This window comes from Heterodontus francisci, chromosome 13 (assembly GCF_036365525.1).
Source record: "Heterodontus francisci isolate sHetFra1 chromosome 13, sHetFra1.hap1, whole genome shotgun sequence".
In the NCBI taxonomy this organism is placed as follows: Eukaryota; Metazoa; Chordata; class Chondrichthyes; order Heterodontiformes; family Heterodontidae; genus Heterodontus; species Heterodontus francisci.
The window spans coordinates 98,389,119-98,412,320 of record NC_090383.1 but is presented as its reverse complement, the minus strand read 5'-3'; the positions used below and the strand labels follow the sequence as shown (position 1 = coordinate 98,412,320).

At 38.6% G+C, this 23,202-nt stretch overlaps 1 protein-coding gene across 2 annotated transcripts in view; it reads left to right on the top strand.

Annotated features, from left to right (window-relative positions):
• LOC137376529 (apoptosis-stimulating of p53 protein 2-like) overlaps nt 1-18,617 on the top strand; it is a 105,004-nt gene extending 86,387 nt beyond the window's left edge. For both annotated transcript variants that reach the window (XM_068045249.1, XM_068045250.1), the window contains exons 13-18: nt 2,256-3,073; nt 5,164-5,301; nt 6,354-6,487; nt 9,470-9,636; nt 12,658-12,857; nt 13,424-18,617. In XM_068045249.1, the coding sequence (XP_067901350.1) occupies nt 2,256-3,073; nt 5,164-5,301; nt 6,354-6,487; nt 9,470-9,636; nt 12,658-12,857; nt 13,424-13,465 (1,499 nt within the window). In that variant the 3' untranslated portion in view covers nt 13,466-18,617. The remainder of the gene's footprint in view (nt 1-2,255; nt 3,074-5,163; nt 5,302-6,353; nt 6,488-9,469; nt 9,637-12,657; nt 12,858-13,423) is intronic.
• Nucleotides 18,618-23,202: the final 4,585 nt, after the last annotated feature.

Sequence of the window (23,202 nt, the reverse complement as noted above, 5' to 3'; positions counted from 1 at the left end):
TCACTAGAATGAACCCCTACAGGACTGGTAGAAAAATTGATATCAGTCTCTTCACTATTGTGGGGTTTGACGATTTGCTACATTAAAAAAACTAAACTGCCGATTTGAACTGAAGATCATTTTATTCTGTTAAAACTTTACAGCGTAGATTGCATCATAATCCTGCTTTTCTGAATGCACGCTATTTCTCTCTTGTTAACCAGTCCAAAAAGATTCTCCATTCCAGTGAAGGAATAACTGGTTCTGTGCCTCCCACACCCTCGTCACCGGACCTTTTTTCATCCTCTCCCAACTCAATGTCACTAATTCAATAATGTCATAATTGCTCCTAATTGCTGATATAACAGTTTGGATTTTCTTCAAATTCATTTTTTTATCCACTTATTTCTAAAATTCCCAGTATATCACATTCCTGTCTCACAGATGCTATTTCTTCCTTTTGGGCAGCCATTTCCTGCACGCCATGAAGCACGCATATTGCCCAGCTACAGTTGCCTCATTGCCGTTGCTTCCACATGGCCACTGAATCTTTGCAGTTTGTGTGCGGATGGCGGACTGTCTTATCAGGCAATGGATGCATATGTCATGCAGGATTCGCATTACGATAGGTTATCTTACAAATAGCTTCAGCTTGAATTCCATCATTGTATCCAATTCTGTCCGGATCAATCCTGATTAAGTGTTTGTTGTAGCAGGGCTAATTTACATTGCAAAGTATTGAGCCTTGCCACTGGGATGTTAAATCCAGAATTTGTTATAAATAAAAGCAAAATACTACAGATGCTGGAAATCTGAAATAAAAACAAAAAATGCTTGAAAATACTCAGCAGGTCTGGCAGCATCTGTGGAGAGAGAAGTAGAGTTAACGTTTCAGCTCAGTGACCTTTCATCAGAACTGGCAAAGGTTAGAAATGTGATGAGTTTTAAGCAAATAAAGTGGGGGTGGGGCAAAAGAGAACAAAAGGCAAGGTGTTGATAGGACATAGGGTCACAGAGAATAACTGACAAGGACGTCATAGGGCGAAGGCAAAGAGTGTGCTAGTAGTGTGCTGAAAGACAAAGTGTTAGTGCAAAGAAGGTGTGAAATGACAGAATAATGAAAGCCCTAGCCAAAAGCACAAATGAAAAAAAAAAGTAGGCAAGCACATGGTAAAAAAAAATTGAATGATGAAACAAAGTAAAATAAAATTAAATAAAAATAAGAAGTAAAACTAAAAATAAGAAAAGCGGGGGCCAGTCATGCTCTGAAATTATTGAACTCAATGTTCAGTCCGGTAGGCTGTAGTGTGCCTAATTGGTAAATGAGGTGTTGTTCCTCGAGCTTGTATTGATGTTCACTGGAACACTGCAGCAAGCCCAGGACTGAGATGTGGGCATGAGCAGGGGGGGGTTGTTGAAATGGCAAGCGACAGGAAGCTCGGGGTCATGTTTTCAGACTGAGCAGAGCTGTTCCGCAAAGTGGTCACCCAGTCTGCGAGCAGCAGACTTGTACTTCTTTCAATTTAGTATATTGTATTCACTGCTCTTGTACTTCTTTCAATTTTGTATACTGTATTCGCTGCTCACAATGCGGTCTCCTATATATTTTTTATTTTTATTTTTACTTTTTATTTTATTTTTTATTTCATTTTATTTTAGTTTGATTCATCATTACATTTTTTTTAACCATGTGCCTGCCCACTTTTTTTTTCATTTTTGGCTAGGGCTTTCATTATTCTGTCATTTAACACCCTCTCTGCACTAACGCTTCGTGTTTCACCACACTATTAACATTGCCCCTTGACCACCTTGTCAGTTATTCTCTGTGACCCATGTCCTATCAACACCTTGCCTTTTGTTCTCTTTTGCCCCACCCCCCCACTTTATTTGCTTAAAACCTATTACATTTCTAACCTTTGCCAGTTCTGATGAAAGGTCACTGAGCTGAAACGTTAACTTCGTTATAGTTGGTTGTAGTGAAGTTATGCAGTATGTTTGTTTATATTCATTTGAAAATAGAAAATTCTGGAAACGCTGCAGGTCAGCCAGCATCTTTAAAATTAAAAGGCAGGGTACTGTTTTGGGTCGATACTAAAAAATATACTGGTTGTCTCGCTGTTTCTTGAATAACCTGATGGTAAATACATGTGAAATTTAAGGGGAAAATTCACAAGCAAATAGTGATTCAGTAAAAATTGTTCTTGCAAATAAATGTTCAATCAAATTAATTTGAGCTGTATCTGTATTTGAATTCCGCATTATTTTGTTAATTGCAGTATATGGCAAACCACTGATTCCTGGATCCTCGCAGAATTACATAGGCAGTCAGCATCAAACTGACCAGGAGATTACTAGTATGTATTCAAAGAGCCAAGATAAAGCAGACTGTCCTGATACTGAGATTGATAATTCAGCATCTCCAACAGACCATTCAGAGACTGAACGCATTCCACGACCATTGAGCCCCACCAAGCTCCTGCCTTTTATGTACAACCCCTACCGAAATCAGAGTGATGCTGACTTGGAGGCATTAAGGAAAAAACTGTCCAATGCTCCTAGGCCATTGAAGAAGCGTAGCTCTATTACAGAGCCAGAGGGACCAAATGGACCCAATATTCAGAAGCTGCTATACCAGCGCACCACACTGGCTGCCATGGAGACTGCTAGCCCAATGCCATTCTATCAACCAAAACAATCTACTCTTTCATCTGCAGAAGAGAATGCCATCGAGGAAAGCACAGATCTCAGCGTTAAACTAGAGGAAGACACTACAGCTACAACAGATGTCACTCAAGATCAACCAGAACCAGTTCTCAAGAAGGAAACTGAGGCACCAGGTGCTGAAGAACTTGTGACATCACCTTCAGGTGGTCCTGCTCACGTTCTGGAGGGACAGACACCAACTTCTCCTGTTTTATCTTCTGTGGAAGAGCAACAGAGTCAGGATAGCCCAGTCTCTCCAGAAGAATTAGCAGAAGAATATCCCCCTTACCCACCACCTCCATACCCTGTTACTGGTGAACATGAGAATGTAGGAGATGATAGCTTTAACATGCGTCCACCTGAAATTACAGGACATACTGTCCTACCGCCTGTGAGTAATAGATATTATAAAGATTTTTCTTAGATGCTTGGGATCATTAGAAGATCTCCTTTGGGTTTATACAAATGATTTATACTGGATATGCAGTTTGTAACTTTGGCAAAAATGTTTTATTTTCATTATTCACAATTTAAATTTTCAACCAAAATTAACTAGGGTCTCCGAATGCTATCCAGTTTCCTGAAAACATGAATAATTCAAATTGAATCAAAATGGATATATTTTGGACTTATTTGGACCCTAGTTTGACCTTTTTACATTCAAGACTATTGCTCTACTTGTATATTAATGAGCAGATTTAATTGAATTGATCCTTTCGTAAGTCTTGCCTTATTTTGATGTTCAGATGTTGGCAGCATTGGTGCAATTTATCACTTTTGCCTAATGATGTATTTTTTATTTAGTTTGAGAACTAATGGTCCTGGAACTGTACTTACTATTTACTTTCCTTTGAAAGGATGTACTATATTAGTCAAAGCTTTAGCACTCTATAGTGATAGAACAAACATAAATGTTCTCATTTTGAAAAAACAGTTGGTAAACCTGTCACTTTTCAAATATTACTGAGTTAAATTGCACTTTGTTTGCTCTGGCTACACCTTAGATCGATACACAGAGCTTTCCTTGATGCTGTATTTGAGGTAGCTAGCAGGAGTAAAATACATGTGCTTTATTAAGTCCTTAATGTGACCATTCAAGCTGACTAGTGTTTTATTAGACATGTGTTTCAAGATTATCTGAAGATTGCCAGTTTCTCAACCCCTTTTTTTGTACAAGTCTTGCTACAATTTATCTATTTGTGAAAGCTAAATGGAGGAATAAGATTTTTTCTTTATTATTTGACCCACATTTATAACTCATTTCTTTGGAGTTTGCATGTTTGTTTTTTTCATTGTTACTAATTGGTATCTCCTCTGTCTCCTTCCAAAAGAGCTATGGTATATCTGACTTAGAGACATTATATAGTAGAATCGTAATTATCTGCCATAATGGATAGATTAATGGAATTTGGCAGATGATTGAGAAATAAAACTAAGTGGAATTAAATGGGATAGAATGAATTCTTCAACCTAACAACCACTTCATGTAAATGTACAACATATAAGTAATATATCTTAGGGAACTGAGTGTCTACAAACATTACAAATTGATTTTTTTGTTTGTTTTGGTAAGTTATGGTATAGGACATGTACAGATTTTTCACAGATTTTTTTTCTACATAGTACAAGGAATGCTTACTCCTACCAAAAGTATACTGTAGAAAACTGATAATTTTTATAAATTTGAAAATATACTTAGTACATTATCCACTCCCAGGTACCATTTTTATTTTTTAACTTTACAAAATAGCAACTAAAAGGAATCAAGATTACTGATCCAAGTTCCACTGCTTTTTCAACCTGGCATTGATACCTGTGAGGATTGTCATAGATATTTGGTACACAGATAACTTGAGGTTTTTTTTTGTCACCATCACTTTCTTGTAAAGGCTTTGAGCCACTGCTAGGGTATGGCACTGACAACCCTTTGCTACGTAACGTTATCCATATTGTCAAATTTGGTTTGATAACACTCCCATGAAGCATCTCGGGATGTTTTACTATATTAAAGGTGCTATATAAATGCAAATTGTTATTGTTAACTGAGATGGAGGGTGACAGTAGTCATTTAATTATATGTCAATACAATCAAACCCAAATCTATGTTCACCTGACATCCCCAACTCCTCCCATACTGCTTCCAAAAGGGATCACTGAATACAGCTAACACTTGTCAACACCCTGGCAGAATGTTTTCCCACCTTGACCCTAGGCTTCTGAGGCCAACTCTTCTGTTGCCATTCCTAATTCAGATCCAGAGTCAAACCTGGGACCTCCCTGACCTATATGGCTCAATTGAAATATAAACTTCCTGAGCCATTGAAGCAATAGGCTCCCTAATGACCCTTTAATAACCAATAATTGGCCGATCTGATATTGCCTGGTGGCCAGAATTATGTACTGTACTAGTCCCTTTCTAGCAACAGTATAGTCTATCCTTTGTTCATGTCTCAATATTTATTTCAGTTTTGTTGGTTTTAGGGAAAGAGAACCAACCTGAAAAAGTTGGGCTCAGAACGCATTGGTCATGGAATGAGGGTGAAGTTCAATCCTCTAGCCCTGTTACTTGATTCTTCTTTGGAAGGTGAATTTGATTTAGTGCAGCGCATCATTTATGAGGTATGTTAGTACCTTCAGGATAACTTATACACTGGATACAAGTCTTTGATTTCTACAGCTGTGTCTAGTTTTACTGGACTTGTGGACAGATTGAAATGCAACTCTAAATGCGTCCCAACACTTTGATCTTGTCTATTGCCAAGATAACATTACTCAAATATTGTTTATCTTCTATGTTTGATAGAACATCCCCATGTGTTACTTGCATGTGAATCTGCAACACCTGTGTGACAGGACAAGAAGTACTGTGGGCAATCCAATCCAGAATGAACTTGAATCAAAAAATTGCTTTCATTTTTTGGAGCAAATCTGGGCTAAATGCTCATTTTTCTGAATTGGTTTTCTAATGTGAATCAGCTGCTAAACTCAATAGTATCCTAAATAAAGAGCACAGTTGGCAAGTGTATTGACATCTTCTAGACTACTGAATAGGTTATTTTTTTCCCAATTTATTTCAAGAACGCTGTATCTGGAAAAATGCAGATTTCCATGATTTTTTTTTTTCATTCATTCATGGGATGCGGGTGTCGCTGGCCAGGCCAGCATTTATTGCCCATCCCTAATTGCCCGAACTGAGTGGCTTGCTAGGCCATTTCAGAGGGCATGTAAGAGTCAACCACATTGCTGTGGGTCTGCAGTCACATGTAGGCCAGACCAGGTAAGGACAGCAGATTTCCTTCCCTAAAGGACCTTAGTGAACCAGATGGGTTTTTACAACAATCGACAATGGTTTCATGGCCATCATTAGACTAGCTTTTAATTCCAGATTTATTAATTGAATTCAAATTCCACCTTCTGCTGTGGTGGGATTTGAACCCATGTCCCCAGAACAATACCCTGGGTCTCTGGGTTACTAGTTCAGTTACAATACCATTACGCCACCGCCTCCCTAGTGGTTGTATAGTATTGGAAATTGTTCTAAATATGATGTATGCAATACTGGAACAGTGGATTTGTTTTTAAAGAATATGACTAAATAACTTGTCAGTTTGCATTCATGAGTGGTTTAAAATCAATACATCATAGTTTGTAATTTGCTGTTCTTTGTATAGGTGGAGGATCCTAGCCAACCAAACGATGAAGGAATTACAGCCCTACATAATGCTGTCTGTGCAGGTCACACAGAAATTGTGAAGTTCTTGGTACAGTTTGGAGTAAATGTTAATGCAGCAGATAGTGACGGGTGGTAAGTTGTAAAATAAATATGGTTGAAGCTTGCTTAGTCACATTGTTGCTTAATTCCAAATGCGATACTGGCAATCTTGGTTCAAAAAGTTAGTGTTGCATATGCAAACACTGCATAGGAAGGCATTTTTAAAAAAAATTGCTGTAGTTTTTTTTGCAGTGTACTTAAAACACCTTAACGTAATTACATTAAACTCTTGAACAATTAGCAATGTCGCAAGAAAGTCCTACAGAATATGGTTAATGGAATATGCACTTGGGAGGAAGGTTCTTTTCATGGTTGTTTTAAATATTTCATGTAATTTAAAGCTTCCTTTTAGGTATTTTAACACAGTTCTCATTCATTTTATGTTTCGGCTGATGCAAATTGACCATTATAAATAGATGGTGGTCTTGTTACACAGAAGGCATTTATGAACAGTTCCGCTAAAATAAAACGTTGTATATTTTTATTTTCTCCTTGAGTGATGATAAAGCTATTTCTGATATATTTATGAACACCTGTTCATTTTAGAAACCATTTAGAGGAATAATTTAATATTTCTATGCATTATTTATATTTTAGGGGATGAAGTGTTAAACAGTAAACCAAAATATCCTTTTTTTCCTCTCTGTAATGTTAAACAGGATGCAATAATAGAGTTCACAGTTTGTAGTTTGATGTAGAGAGGTCTAACTGCTGATATTTGTAAGTTGATCTAGCTGAGGGATTCAAAATTGTTGTACTTGATTTTTTATTTATGGATTTGTTCCTCTTTATGCACATTTCCAATCAAAATTGGATGAAGAAATTAAGCTGTTAGAACTCCTAAAATGTAACCTGACTTCTGTACTTAAGGCCAGCTTGTCTTTAATATATTGTATTAAAATACTCCACCCTTATAAACACTTAAAATCTTTGATTCTCATTCAGAAAAAAATCTAATTTCTCAATATTGAGTCCTCCTTTCGCTAACTTTTTTTTTGTCTGGGGGAGTACCAGTCTGTGATTCAGCTATGTCACGTGTGGTTCTTTAGGGTTCCAATGTTCTTGCCATTTTGCTCTTTGTAAGGGTGATTGCTCTTCCATCACACAGTATTCCAACTGGTAGTCCAGCTGCAAAATCGGACAAGTTTGCTATTGAAAGCAGAGTTCAAATGTCACAAAGCTGGAAACATGTTACCCTTTGCTTTGGAATACAATATTCCACTGTTAGTTCCTGAATCACCCTTAGCTAGCAGTTTTCAAGTTTCCGTGCTTTGTATTCACTTTTCAGTGTCACAAATACCTACTTTATCCTTGTACTTTGATCAAAGATATCTAATATAGCCTAAATGCTGATATGTATGAGTGTTAATAAAAGTTATTGAGCAAAATATTCAAGTTAGGCTAAAATTAGAAATTCCATATTCTGATTTGGCAAAATTCTGGCTAATCTGACAGAATAAGTCTATAATTTGTGTTTGGGTTTCAGGAATTGCCTACCCTCAGGCCGCCTTGTATCACTCACTATAAAGTACTCAGCAGATTCTAGCAAGGTTATTACCAAGCAGAATATAGGAAGTACAGAGGAGATCTAAAAAGGAGAATAAAAGGGGAAAAGATAAGAGTATGAGAATAGATTAGCAGCTAACAAAAAGAGGAACCCAAAATTTTCTTAAACGCATAAGTGGTAAAAGGGTAATCAAAGGAAGGGTGGGCCAATTAGGGACCAAAAAGACCATCCTGTGGAAGCAGAGGGCGTAGCTGAAGTACTAAATGAGTACTTTCTAGCTGTCTTCACTAGAGAAGAGATTGCTGCCAATGTAGCAGTAAAGGGGGAGGTAATTGCAATACTGGATAGGATAAAAATAGATAAAGAGGAGGTACTTGAAAGTAGAAGAGTCAAGATGGGCTGCATCCTAGGTTACTGAGTGATGTAAGGGTGGGAATTGTAGAGGCTGTAGCCACAATCCCCCAGTCCTCCTTTGGCACCATTCCCATATCCAAGGAGTAGAGGATTGCAAATTTTACACCCCTGTTCAAAAAAAAAAAAGGAAGGGGGAAAAATTCAGCAACTACAAGCCAGTCAGCCTAATATCAGTGGTGGGGAAACTTTTAGAGACAATCCAAGACAAAATTAATTGGCATATGGAAAAGTATGGGCTATAAATGAAAGCCAGCATGGCTCTGTTAAAGGCAAATTGATAGAATTCTTTGAGAGGGTTGATGAGAATAGTGTGGTTGATGTGGTGCATATAGACTTTTAAAACATGTGTTAAAAGTACCACATAATAGACTTGTTAGCAAACTAAAGCCCCTGGGATTAAAGAGACAGTGGCAGCATGATGCTAAATTGGCTAAGGGACAGAAAGCAAAGGGTTGTGGTGAGCTGTTGTGTTTCAGACCGGAGCGAAGTGTAAAGCAGCGTTTCCGAGGCTTCATTGTGGGACCATCTCTCTTTTTGATGCATGTTAAATAACCTTGACTTGGGTATACAGGGCATAATTTCAGAGCATGCACACAACACAAAACTCGTGTGGAGAGACTGGAGAAACTGGGGTTGGTCTCCTTAGAGCGGAGAAGGTCAAGAGGAGATTTGATGTGCTCAAAATCAGGAATGGTTTTGGTATGATTGACATAAGATGCAGAAGTGACATGAGGAAACATTTTTTGCATAGTGGGTTATGATCTTGAATGCACTGCCAGAAAGGGTGGTGGAGGCAGATTCTATAGTAACACTCAAAAAGAAAATAGATAAATACATGAAGGGAAAAATTTACAGGGCTATGGATAGCTCTACCAAAGAGCCAGCACAGGCACAATGGGCTGCATCATTTTATTATTAGGAATCATTGGATGTGTCTCACCTGATAGTCGTAAACATAACTGGAAGTGTGAAAGACCCTTATCTTATCTCTTGATACTCATTCAGATTGAGAAAAAGCCTATGAAGAAAAGCATGAGTCTTTAAAACATCTTTTTATTTGTTAAATATCAGCTGCTTTTGTTTTCCTTTCTTAGGACTCCTTTGCATTGTGCAGCCTCCTGTAATAACGTGCAGGTTTGCAAGTTTCTAGTTGAATCTGGAGCAGCAGTGTTTGCTACAACCTACAGTGACCTACAGACTGCTGCTGATAAATGCGAGGAGATGGAGGAGGGTTACATCCAGTGCTCGCAATTTCTGTATGGTATGTGCATGGTATTTAGTAGAATGTAAATTGTGCAAGGTGTAAAAATACCAATATTCTGGAATGTTATTATGTTTATATAAGTAGTATTTGAAGCAGTGTTTCTTAGCATCTTGTAACAGCGTGGATAAGAAATTGGCTGAGGGACAGAAAAAAAGGGTAGTGGTGAATGGTTGTTTTTCAGACAGTGGGAATCCCCAGGGGCCAGAGTTGGGACCCCCTGCTTTTCCTGATATATATTAATCACCTAGACTTGGGTGTACAGCGCACAAATTCAAAATTTGCAAATGACACAAAACTTGGAAGTATTGTGAATTGTGAGAACAATAATAAACTTCAAGAGGACATAGACAGGCTGGTGGAATGGACGGACAAGTGGCAAATCTAATTTAATGCAGAGAAGTGTGAAGTGATTCATTTTAGTAAGAAGAATGAGGAGAAGCAATATAAAATAAACAGTACAATTCTAAAGGGGATGTAGGAGCAGAGGAACCTGGGGGTATATGTGCACAAATCATTGAAGGTGGCAGGAGAGGTTGAGAAAGCGGTTAATAAAGCATACGCGATCCTGGGCTTTATAAGTAGGGGCATAGAGTACAAAAGCAAGGAAGTCAAGATAAAGCTGTAGAACACACTGGGTTCGGCCTCAACTGGAGTATTGTGTCCAGTCCTGAGCACTACACTTTAGGAAGGATGTGAAGGCATTAGAGAGGGTGCAGAAAAGATTCACGAGAATGGTTTCAGAGATGAGGAACTTAAGTTAGGTGGATAGATTGGAGAAGCTGGGTCTGTTCTCCTTGGAGAAGAGAAGATTAAGAGGAGATTTGGTAGAGGTGTTCAAAATCATGAGGGGCCTGGACAGAGTAAATAGGGAGAAACTGTTCCCGTTGGCAGAAGGATCGCGAATCAGAGGACACCGATTTAAGATTAGGGCGGCGCAGTGGTTAGCACCGCATCCTCACAGCTCCAGGGACCCGGGATTGATTCTGGGTACTGCCTATGTGGAGTTTGCAAGTTCTCCCTGTGACCGCGTGGGTTTTCGCCGGGTGCTCCGGTTTCCTCCCACAGCCAAAGACTTGCAGGTGATAGGTAAATTGGCTATTGTAAATTGCCCCTGGTGTAGGTAGGTGGTAGGGAATATGGGATTACTGTAGGGTTAGTATAAATGGGTAGTTGTTGGTCAGCACAGACTCGGTGGGCCAAAGGGCCTGTTTCAGTGCGGTATCTCTAAATAAAAAAAATAAATAAAAGAAGCAACGGTGACAGGAGGAAAACCTTTTTATGCAGCGAGTGGTTAGGATTTGGAATCCACTGCCTGAGAGTGTGATGGAGGCAGATTCAATCATGGCTTTCAAAAGAGAATTGGATAAGCACCTGAAGAGAAAAACTTTGCAGGGCTACAGGGAAAAGTGGGACTAGGTAGTTGCTCTTGCAGAGAGCCGGCATGGACACAGCAGGCTGAATGGCCTCATTCTGTGCTGTAACCATTCTATGATTGTACATTCATAGAGACTGCAATATGTAAACCTAAACTGTTACTTGATTAAAATGTGTAACAAACTTTGATAAACATTAAAAATTTGCCAATTCCACTTTACTTTCATTACACAAAATCCTTGAAGGTCTATCATGCTTAGAAAAGTGCGTGCAGTTCCAAAGTAGTGGTACCTGTGCACTCTCCAGTAAGGAACCCCATATATACTATAATCACCACCCTGTTGTTAACTGAAGCTGTACCAGATGGTGTGTGACCATCAGTGACTTGCTGTACTCAGTCCAGAACTTATCCATCACCAAAAATGATAATTTCCACCTCCGATATTGTCTGCCTTTTGCCTTTACTTCACTCTTACTTGCTAAAACCTTTTTTCATGGTTTAGTTGCCTCTAGACTGACTTCCTCACTTGTCTCCCAAACACCATTCTTCACAATCTCCAATTCCATCCAAATCTTTGATGCAAGCTATCTACCCTCAATACATTGAATACAGAAACCGTTACCTTCCACTTTATACTTTGGTGTCTCCTCCAGCCATCCAACCCAGGCTGTATTTTTGAATCCTTTGATTTTCTGTGCATCCCACACTCTCTATTGGTGACAGTTCAACTGTTTGGTTCAGCTGCCTGGTCCTCCTTCCCTTAACTCCTCCACCTTGTACAACTCTGTTGTCCTTAAAACGATCATTTCACTGTAATTTCAGTCAGCTGTTCTAACCGTTCTGCTTCGGCTCGGTGTTAGTTTTTCCATTATTAAGTGGTACATTCCATAGGCCAAAGATGTTATATCAATGCAAATTATTCTTTCATTTCCCATCTCAATGTTTATTAACTGCACTTTTGACTGGAAAAAGTGCCATTCCCAGGGTTAATTATAAGTCAGAAACTGTTATTAACTAACATTGTACAAGTTCACTTTGGATTGCCTGATCTATCTATATAGAGTTGCCTAGGAATTGTCCATTTTTCAGGGGCAAAATGGGAACCTCAAGGTGGGTGGGGCAAATTCTCATTACATGCCAGAAGTGCGCTGCCAACATATTGGTGAATGCAGAAAAAGAGGCATCTAAGAAACTCACCACAAGGAGGTCCTTTTGCAATATTGTGTTGCTTTGATTTGAATGCAGCTAGCATACTGTGTTAAGGAAAATGTGGTCTACGTGTGGCTTAACCATTGGCCTTTAAAGAAACCACTGGAGGCCATCACCAAAAAGATAAGTTTAAATAACACTTCCCTACTTGTGGCACTGGGAGGAGCATGAGTGTTCCTCCTGGCTGCATGAGTGCCAAAGACTTTTGGGAGCCTCTGCTTTTCCCCCCTTCCGATAGCTTCTGTCCCAGGACCTGAGGGCAAAGGTGTTTGACTTAATCATCTGTGAAGTGTTCTCCTTTATGATATCCAATTGTGATCCATGCACTGTTAACCATGAAGTGTTTATTATCAAATTAATCCCACAAGCCAGCTTGGAGCAATTTCTGGCAGAGAAAGAAAACGATTCAAATAGTTGTTTATTTCATCCTTCAGGTGTGCAAGAAAAAATGGGTATAATGAACAGAGGGGTCGTATATGCCCTATGGGATTATGAACCTCAAACTGAAGATGAGTTAACCTTTAAAGAAGGTGATTGTATGTCGATCATCCGACGAGAAGATGAGGCTGAGATTGAGTGGTGGTGGGCACGGCTAAACGATGGGGAAGGATATGTGCCACGCAACTTACTTGGGGTAGGTTTTTTAGAAGAATAATGACTTGTTGTATTTTGTAGTATTGTTAATTTACTGCTGTGAAATAGTTAAGAAACAAAAGTGTACACAAACTTAAAAGGTAGCTGTTAACATCTGTGCTTTCAATATAAAGTACTTAAATCTATGATGTGGAACACATAGTTGCTTCCTAATTATATTTTCTGAGGAATGAATTCTCCCCAGTGCACTGGGGCATTAATTAGCTGTGGGTGACCTGCTCTTGGAGGTTTGCTGCTGGAAGATGTACCAAAGCTTACAAGAATCGAAAAGGAACTTGTGAATGTATTTGTTTTTAGTTTTCTCACTTATCCTTCTTGAAGCCAGTGGTACTTGCTGAACGTTGTTTGTTCCATGAGCCTCCAAAAACGGTTCAGGGGCATGGGCCAGTTATTGCACTTCACTGCTGCTCGGGAGTTAAACTTAGGAACTTCCTGGTCTACATGACTCAGTATCAAATTCATCACTATACAATTAGGGGAATTAGAGCTTTAAATTATTGTAGCCTTCTGCAATCCAAAGCTCACAATTTGCTTTCTATTTTACAGCTTTATCCAAGAATTAAACCAAGACAGCGGAGTCTGGCATAAAGTACTTATGTGAAAACACTACAGATAAAGACTATAAACCTTTGTGCATTTTTAAAGGTAGCTGTAGCAATTCAAATCCAACAGAATGTCTGCAATAAAATGGTGGTCTCCAGACTTAAATGAAGGAAAATTCAATGGATGCAATATGAAGTGAGCGATTTTTGTTCAGTGTTAACGATCACCTAATATAAATGGTGAATTGAAGGGTTTTTTTGACAAAAGACTGTTTATTTTAGTGCATTTTAAAGGACTTGTTAATGTAGGTTTAGAACATTTTAAGGGCCATAATGTAGATAAAGCACAGATGATTTGGAAAAACAAATCAGCTGGCTTCTTTTGTTTCCCCTCCACCACTTCGTTAAAGCACAGTGTTTGTATTGCAATTGTTATCTTTGGGAAGGTGCTAAACTATACCCAGGAGCTGTTAAGCCATTTGATGGTATGAATAATGAAACCAGCTCACTTTTACTAGGAACTTTTTGAAGATACTGAAATGAGATGTTCAGTCAGCAAAGAATTGGACTCTTGTTTTAAATAGTTCCATGTAGGACTACAGAAAGTTGAAACATTAATGCCCTTGCTTAGTTTGTAATCATGTCTAGTAACCAAACATCAAAGATTTTCATCTTGACATTTTTCACTCTTGAATATAATGTAGCTATGACATTGCACATTCCAAAGCATGCATCCAGAGTTTTGAAAGTTAGGCATAGTTAAAATGTCAAAGCTTATTTTTAATACTTTCACTAAATTAATCTTACACAGGCTGAATGTAGCATTATTCTTGAGGTCGACACCACAATTTGTCTTTTTCAAATGTGTGTTAGTGTCACTGACTACATTAAACCTGCCTCCTTTAGTGAAAAATTTCATCTCTAATTTGATTTTTACATATTCATTTGTATTTAACTCTGATGAGCACAGCTAGTAGTATTTTGAACTTTTCAAGAGATCCAAGAGGTTGTTGAAAGGGTTAAAATAAAATGCAGTCTTTTGAAATATGCTTTGTAATAACTTGCTCTCAATAAGAACAGTCTAAAGTATTTATGTTGTAATCAATCATAAAAATATAGTTTTACATCTTTTACTTCAATTTTCCTTTGTCACTGAAGAATCTTTAGCTTCCTACTGAGTACAGTGTAAAACTATTAGCATCTTCTCTATTAATACATTTAAGGATTATTCCTAAGCATTTAGCAATTTCCATTTTAATATTGAGAGTTTAATTCCTCATTTGTGAAGAAAACATTCATGCCATTGTGGTTTGAACTGTTTTTCTACCCCATTTTCAGAGTTCTGGGTTGTTTGCTGTTTAACTGTTTCTGTAAGGCAGATTAAACATTGTGTGCACAAAATTTGTTTTTGAGTTGGAAATTGCCCCATGCTTCTGTGGTTTACTATAGACTCCTCACACGTTGATTAGTTTGTTATTTCCTGCCTTCCTTGCCTAATATTAAATAATAATTGAAATTATTCAGGTATAAACCTCCATTTCCAACCATGTTGCTTGTTGTGTCAGCTGGGAAGTTGAGTGCTGTCAGCTATGGATGAACAAAAGCTACAGATCTTACTGCTCAGATCTTTCTTACACTATTAAAAATAAAAAGAATCATTTTGTAATTTCCATTTCAAAACACAAAGGTGAAGTACTGTCTTGCAAAGGAAAGAATAAATGAAAAAAAGAAACTAGTATTCATTTACAGTAATCTATTGCCGGGTACAATATATGAAAAATTCATGGTAGAAAATTATCCTTAACAAAAGGGTACTTCAAATGTCTAAACCTTTTTGTGGTTTACATAGGAATTGGCATAGGCCCTTAAGCCTGTTATGTCATTCAGTTAGACCATGGCTGATTTGTATCTCAACTGCATTTATCCATGTTGGTTTCATATCCCTTTATTCCCTTCCCTATCAAAAATCTGTGAAACTCCATTTAAAAATGTTGAATTGACCTAAGCTCAGCAACATTTTGGGGGAAAGTTGCAGATTTCCACGACTCTCTTTGTGAAGGAGTGCTTCCTGCACCACCACTGAATGGACTAGCTCTAATTTTAAGGCTATGCCCTCTTGTTCTAGACTCACCATGCAAAAGTTTCTTTCCATCTACTCTGATCAAATCCTTTAATCATTTTAAACACCTCGATCAAATTGCCCCTTAATCTTTTGCATTCAAGGGAATAAAGCCTAGTCTATGCAATGTCCTTATAATTTAACCCTTTCCTAAGTTTAGGTGCCCAGAACTGAATTCAGTACTCCAAATTTGGTCTAACAGCTTTATGCAACTGCAGTAAGCTTCAACTCCTTTGAATTCCAGCCCCCTTAAGATAAAGGGTAGCTTTTCATTAGCCATTTAAATTATGTTTTGTACTTGTCCACTTAATTTAATTTTGTTTTTAAACAATTCAAAGATTTGAATCTGTTGGTTTTAATGTTTCTATTAGACTTATCTGGCTGAAGGATGCTGGTTTGGAACTATCTGTCCACAAGGACCATTTTTCTCACGCTGGGCAGTCTGGGGAACCTCATGAAATATATTGGTTGTGTAAAGTGGATAGCTGTCAAACCAAGATTTTGAATTTTAGAGATTATAGATGAGTAATGGCTGACATTAACTTACAGCACAGTTTTCAAGACATGCCTACAGCACAGAAAATATTATTTCATAGCTGTAGTCTTCAGGATAGAAATTAGTCTGGCCCGTTTATGGAGGCAGTATGTGCCTGAACCAAGGGGTCCGAGGATCCAAAGAAGTTGATGCTCAGGCCTCAGCTGAATAATTGAGGCGCCTGCTGGTGCTGATTGCACCTTCATACGCAGCTCACTAGTAGAGCAAAACATTGTCAGGCTCCCTCCTTTGTTGGCAGTGACCCTAGGTAAAGTCCTGGGAGGAGGGAAGGAGCAGTCTATGGGGATGGGGGGGAGGGAGGAGGCAATAACGATGACTGTGTAGTTAGGAGAAGCATTCCTGCTCCTCCTGACTCCACAGGAAGTATTTTATTTGAATTTTCTCAAACTTACTTTTAGTTGACTGCCTGCAGAATCATTAGTGGGTTATACCCGATAACTTCCCACTCATTAAGAACTAATTTTGCAAAGTAGCCCTTCAACACGTATTAAGTCCCTACATTAACATGTTTTCGAGGGGCTTAGGTGCCTAAAAGATGGGCCTCAAGAATTTAGTGGCAGGACCAACACCTCCAGAGATTGGATGCAGGCTGACTTGATATGCTTGGTGCCCTTTTTATGACTGAAAAGTGAAATAATTCATACCAATTTCTACTCTTTAATGTTTGAAATAGACAGAATTTTTTGTTTGGATTTTGCCATCTTACAAGTTGCATATGCAGCACTTCCATTATGCTTATTCCCCCCATCCTTAAAACCGTCTCAGCTACTGATAATAATTAGCTGTAAGTTAGTACTCAGTTAGTGAAGTCAATTTTGTTATGAAATGGATTTTCTGCTCCATTATGGAAAAACTAATAGTTTTGTTTTCCATTTTGACATTGCAATCTTTTACCGTTGACAGTATGCCGTTCTAGCAGCATGTTTATACAATTGAAGTTACTGCAGTGTATTTTTGCATTTTTTTTATGTTTCTGTACTGAAATAAGATTATCTGCAGAGATGAACAGGAATACATATTGTCAAGTCTGTACCTGAAATGTATCTCAAAAATGTATTCAATTTGAAGAATTATTAGTTTGTGGTTAGTTTTTAAAAATTGTTGTACCCTGAAGGGTTGTTCTTGACCATTGACCACTACCAAAGCCTGATTATAAATCATTCTGCCATGTAATTCTATGGCTACTGTTTTGAACTTCTGTGACCTTTCATACAGTACACATTTGTTTAGCAAATTGGAATTATTGTTTGGCTAGCAACATATTTCATATCCTTTTAATTATTGACTCTGATTATAGTAACATTTCAGCATCAAAATCAAAAATAGAAAAACCACAATCTTTATTAGTGTATTCCAAGAATACAGTGCGTTGAAAGTTTTGTACACTTCTCTAATTTCATTATATAATGTTTAGTAGAAATGTACAGAAAAATGTATTTTTACATATGCGTGAATTGAAAACGGGGCTGTGTATTTTGAAGGCTGACTTTCTATCCATGCCAGCAAGGTTAAAGTACGCTCTGACTCAGTATGGTGTTTTTCTGCTGTTTTATTTGAACAAAGGTGTGCAGTACTTGGGGAATTGAGCAAGCTGTGCCACTTTTGTGTTGACAGACAGCATCAACTCATATAAGTTATGGTAGATGGTGGTGCTTTGTGATTGTCACTACATTTTGCTAGTTTTATTTTTAAAGGAGAAGGTGGTATGGTGTTTTCAAAGCCTTTTAAATTCTTGACATCCTCGAATTTATCTGTAGATCCAAGATTTAGTGTGATGACAAAAGGTTGCATCTGTTTGCAGAGTGTTTGAATTGTTAATATTGTGTAAGAATTTTTTTTTTGTATATTTGAAGAGTTTAATGGTTGTTGAAATTGTTTTCATATAGGAACCTATACAAAACATCAGAAAATGGGTTAAAATGTTTGAGATAGAAAGGCTTTCCATTCTATGGCTTACTTTTCACAAGTGTCTGACCTTCCCATAGATTCTTAAAAATGAGCTAGTGTTTCACCCATAACAATGGCATTTCAGCAAAGAGAAAGTGGCCCAATTACACCTCCCTGACTTCCTCTCTTTACTAATAAGACTGAACTCCATGAAGGAGTTCAAATTTATCTTGAGAAATACGGCACCTTTTAAACAAAATTACAGACTTTTTACAGAAAATGGGGTGCTTGCATAAGAATTAGTGACAGGAATTTATGGTAAAATATATTAGAAGTTCTCTTGTCTTGGTATTCTGCAGTTGGCAAATGTGTTTCCCTCCATTAGAAGGCTCCTTGAATTCAGCCAACACAGTGTCGCATAACACTTCATAGAATGTGTGTATCACAGGAACTGGCATCTTTTACCATGTGTATTTATTTATATTTTTGTGTTTGATATAAAATGTTTAAAAATACCTCACGTAGAAGTTAATGAGGGTTTAAAAGAAAGCTAGTAATATCAAGTTACTATTGTGTATCCAATTACTAACCATTTTATTAAATTGTACTTCAGTTTTCTGTTATTAAAGTCTTTAAATCCCACTATGAATGCAAAGTGTGTTTTTAATATTTCCCTTTCAAGATGGACTGATAAACTTATTACAGCCATTAGCAGTAAAATGGTTAAAATGAAGCCTTTGTTAAACTTCAGATACCAAGAAAATATGTCGTCTTGGATAATTTTCAACCAGAAACTGCACAATTTTACATTGTGCCCTACAAGGTACCATCTTTAATTATTTCTTAAATGCCATCACCATGTGTGGAACAGGCTGGATGGACCAGTGGGTATTTTCTGGTCCATAATTGTTTATGTATCATGACAAAGAAATAAGCTTGCAAGACTGTAGCTTTTTTTTGTAATTGTCTAGTGCTCTTTATGATTAATAATGCTGTCATTATGGTGACCTTTCAGCATCTGCTGCTGTTTTCAGAACTAATATTGCAGACACAGTGATGTGTGGATGGAGGTGATGAATCATTACTTTAACTGAGTACAGAAATGCTGGAATTATTACTAGTTTGATTGCATCACTTCTAAACAACACTTATTGGTCAAGAAGTCTTGGTAAGGTAAAACAGAGTGAGATGATCAATAGACTTGAGAAATAAAAGTTCTGATGACAAATTGATCAATTTTCTGTTCTGCACTAGCAAAAGGACAATTTTAACCATGGAATTTATTTGATTTATACCGTCATTTTCTATTATGTTTATAGAGTGGTCGTAGCTTTTATATACAGTATGGACTTAAAATAGTACATTCAATGAATGCTGTTTTGCAGTTTTCATCTAGAATTCCTTTGCAATAAGTCTGAAATGAGCTTATCCTTTAGGAGAATAGTAAAAATGCACCACAGTGGTTTTGGCATCATCTTCTGAAATATAGACTTCTTGTTCCAACTTCAAATACTGGTGCCTATGAAATGTTTGTCTGGATTTAGAGCTTTTTAAAGGTAAAACTAAACTCTCAACAATCCTGTGATTGATTTAACAGCAGTCTGGGAAAAAATTATGGTCATGTAAAAAGAGACATGTTGTCGAAGCTTTTCGTCTTGCACTCATCAGGACAATCTGCAAAAATACCAATGTAAGGGAAAACAACTTTATACTGTGTAGTGCTGATTCGTTGGCAAATGAACTCTGGTAGAGGCATTGCCATGGAGAATGCATCAGTCTACGGTGACTGACAGTTAAATGCCAAGCTTTGTTTGAAATTTAAACCAGGCAGCTTGACTCTGGTCAAGGCATTGCCCTGAGGAATGAACCAGCAAATGGCTGTCACTAATGTTGTTTAGCTGAAATAGGCACAATGTTTGTACATGTTCTTTCTGTCTGCAAAGAACAGGGCCCTGTCTATTAATATATCTAGCTTCCAGTACGTGCAAATGCGCCACTGCGAGCCCTACTGACCATCTCAAATTGGTTGTCGGTGTAATTCTTAGCACACTGAGGATTATTTAGCAAAAGTTGGACATTATGGTTTGAGTTTTGCAAGCACGGGCTGGTTGGGTATGGCCTGTACCTTGCCTGTTGTCAACAGCGGAAGGGACATGTTTGATATGATCGGCCTAGCATCACACTGGCACTGAAATTCATACATCTCATTAATCATTTGTGTGATCGGCAGGACGTTTTTTTGGCATGACAGCAGCATCCAGTTAGTGATTAACACCAGACGTCATCTTTCAGTGCTCATCTAAATACTTAAATGTTGAGGGTTCCTGCCTCTACCACCTCTTCAGGCAGTGCGTTCCAGATTCCAAACACCCTCTGGGTGAAAAAATGTTTCCTCAAATCCCCTCTAAACCTCCTGCACCTTACCTTAAATCTATGCCCCTGGCTTATTGAACCCTCCACTAAGGGAAAAAGTTCCTTCCTGTCTAACCTGACAATGACCCTCAATTTTATACACCTCAATCAGGTCCCCCGTTAGCTTTCTCTGCTGTCAGGAAAACAACCCGAGCCTTTTCAGTCTCTCTTCATAGCTGAAATGCTCCAGCCCAGGCAACATCCTGGTCAATCACATCCTTCCTATAGTGTGATGCCCAGAACTGTACACAGTACTCCAGTGTTTTATACAACTCTATCATTGCCTCGCTAAAGGCAAGTATCCCATATGCCTTCCTAACTACCTTAAGTGATCTATGGACAAGTATACCAAAGTCCCTCTGTACTTCCTAGGGTCCTACCATCCACTGTATATTCCCTTGCCTTGTTAGTCCTCCCAAAATGCATCACCTCACACTTCGAGATTAAATTCCATTTGCAACTGCTCTGCCCATCTATATCGTCCTGTAATCTAAGGCTTTCCTCCTCACTATTTACGACACCAATTTTCGTGTCATCTGCAAACTTACTGATCATACGTCCTATATTCACGCCTAAATCATTAATGTACACTACAAACAGTAAGGGTCCCAGCACCGATCCCTACGGTACACCACTAGTCACAGGCTTCCACTCGCAAAAACAACCCTCGACCATCACTCTCTGCTTCCTGCCACTAAACCAATTTTTGGATCCAATTTGCCAAATTGCCCTGGATCCATGGGCTCTTACCTTCTTGACCAATCTCCCATGTGGGACCTTATCAAAAGCCTTACTGAAGTCCATGTAGACTACATGAACTGCTTTACCCTCATCTACACATCTAGTCACCATCTTGAAAAATTCAATCAAGTTAGTTAGTTAGACACTATCTCCCCCTGACAAAGCTATGCTGACTATCCCTGCCTCTCCAAGTGGAGATTAATCCTGTCCCTCAGAATTTTTTCCAATCGTTTCCCTACCACTGATGTTAGACTCACTGGCCTGTAATTATCTGGTTTGTCCCTGTTACCCTTCTTGAATAATGGTACCACATTCACTGTCCTCTGGTACCTCTCCTGTGGCCAGAGAGGATTTGAAAATGTGTGTCAGAGCCCTTGCTATCTCCTCCCTTGCCTCACATAACAGCCTGGTTTAACATCTCATCTGGGCCTGGGGATTTATCCACTTCTAAGCCTGCTAAAACAGCTAATACTTCCTCCCTTTCAATGCGAATATGTTCAAGTAGATCACAATCCCCCTCCCTGAGCTCCACACCTACATTGTCCTTCTCCATAGTGAACACTGATTAAAAAGTAATCATTTAAAACCTCACATGTCCTCTGGCTCCACACACAGATTGTCACTTTGGCCCCTAATGGGCCCTACTCTTTCCCTAGTTATCCTCTTGCCCTTAATATACTTATAAAACGCCTTGGGATTTTCCTTAATCTTGCCCACCACTTTTTTCATGTCCCCTCTTCACTCTCCTAATTATTTTAAGTACACTCCTCTAGTGCCTCTGTTTTCAGCACTCTGAATATGCCACAAGCCTCTTTTTTTTCTTATTCAATCCTCTATATCCCTGGACTTGTTGGTCCTGAACTCTCACTATTTCCTCTTTGAATGACTCCCACTGGTCTGATGTAGACTTTCCTACAAGTAGCTGCTTCCAGTCCACTTTGGCCAGATCCTGTTTTAGCATATTGAAATCAGCCTTCCCCCAATTCAGTACCTTTATTTCCAGTCCATCTTTGTCCTTTTCCACCTTAAATCTTAGAGTTATGGTCACTATCCCCGAAATGCTACCCCACTGACACTTCTACCACGTGTCCGGCTTCATTCCCTCAGATTAGGTCCAGAACTGCCCCTTCTCTTGTAGGACTTTCTACGTGCTGGCTCAAAAAGCTCTCCTGTATGCATTTTAAGAATTCCGTCCCCTTTAAGCCTTTTGCACTAAAACTATCCTAGTTCATATTGGGGGAAGTTGAAATTCCCTATAATTATCCTATTTTTACACCTCTGAGATTTGCCTACGTATTTGCTTCTCCATCTCTCCCTGACTATTTGGAGGCCTGTAGTACACTCCTGGCCAAGTGGTTGCCCCCTTTATGTTTTTAAGTTGTATCCATATGGCCTCATTTGAGGAACCTTCTAAGATATCATCCCTCCTTACTGCAGTAATTGACTCCTTGATCAACAGTGTAATGCCACCTCCTCTTTTACCCCCTCCCCTGTCATGCCTGGAGATTCTATACCCTAGAATATTGAGCTGCCAGTCCTGCCCCTCCCTCAACCATGTCTCTGTGATAGCAATAATATATTCCCATGTGCTAATCAATGTCCTCAATTGATCTGCCTTACTAGTAAGACTCCTTGCGTTAAAATAGATGCAATCCAGCCTTGCATTTTTCACTTGTGCCTTAACAGGTCTATATTTGCTCTGCCTTCCAGACTGACTTTCTCTTCTATATTTCACTGTCCATCACCCACTACTGTACCTCCACTCTATCACATCCCCCTGCCAAATCAGTTTAACCCCCCCCCGCCCCCAACAACACTAGCAAACCTCCCAGCAAGGATGTTGGTTCAGGTGCAACCCGTCCAACTTGTACAGGTCCCACCTTTGCTAGAAACAGACCCAGTGATCCAGCATAAAGCCCTCCCTCCTGCACCATCATCTCAGCCACGCATTCATCTGCTCTATCCTCCTAGTACTATGTACTGGGATGGAGAGAGTATTGAACAATACTAGAATTTCCACAAAAAACCATAAGCCAAAGTTACCCATATTTAGTATTTAATTTCCAGA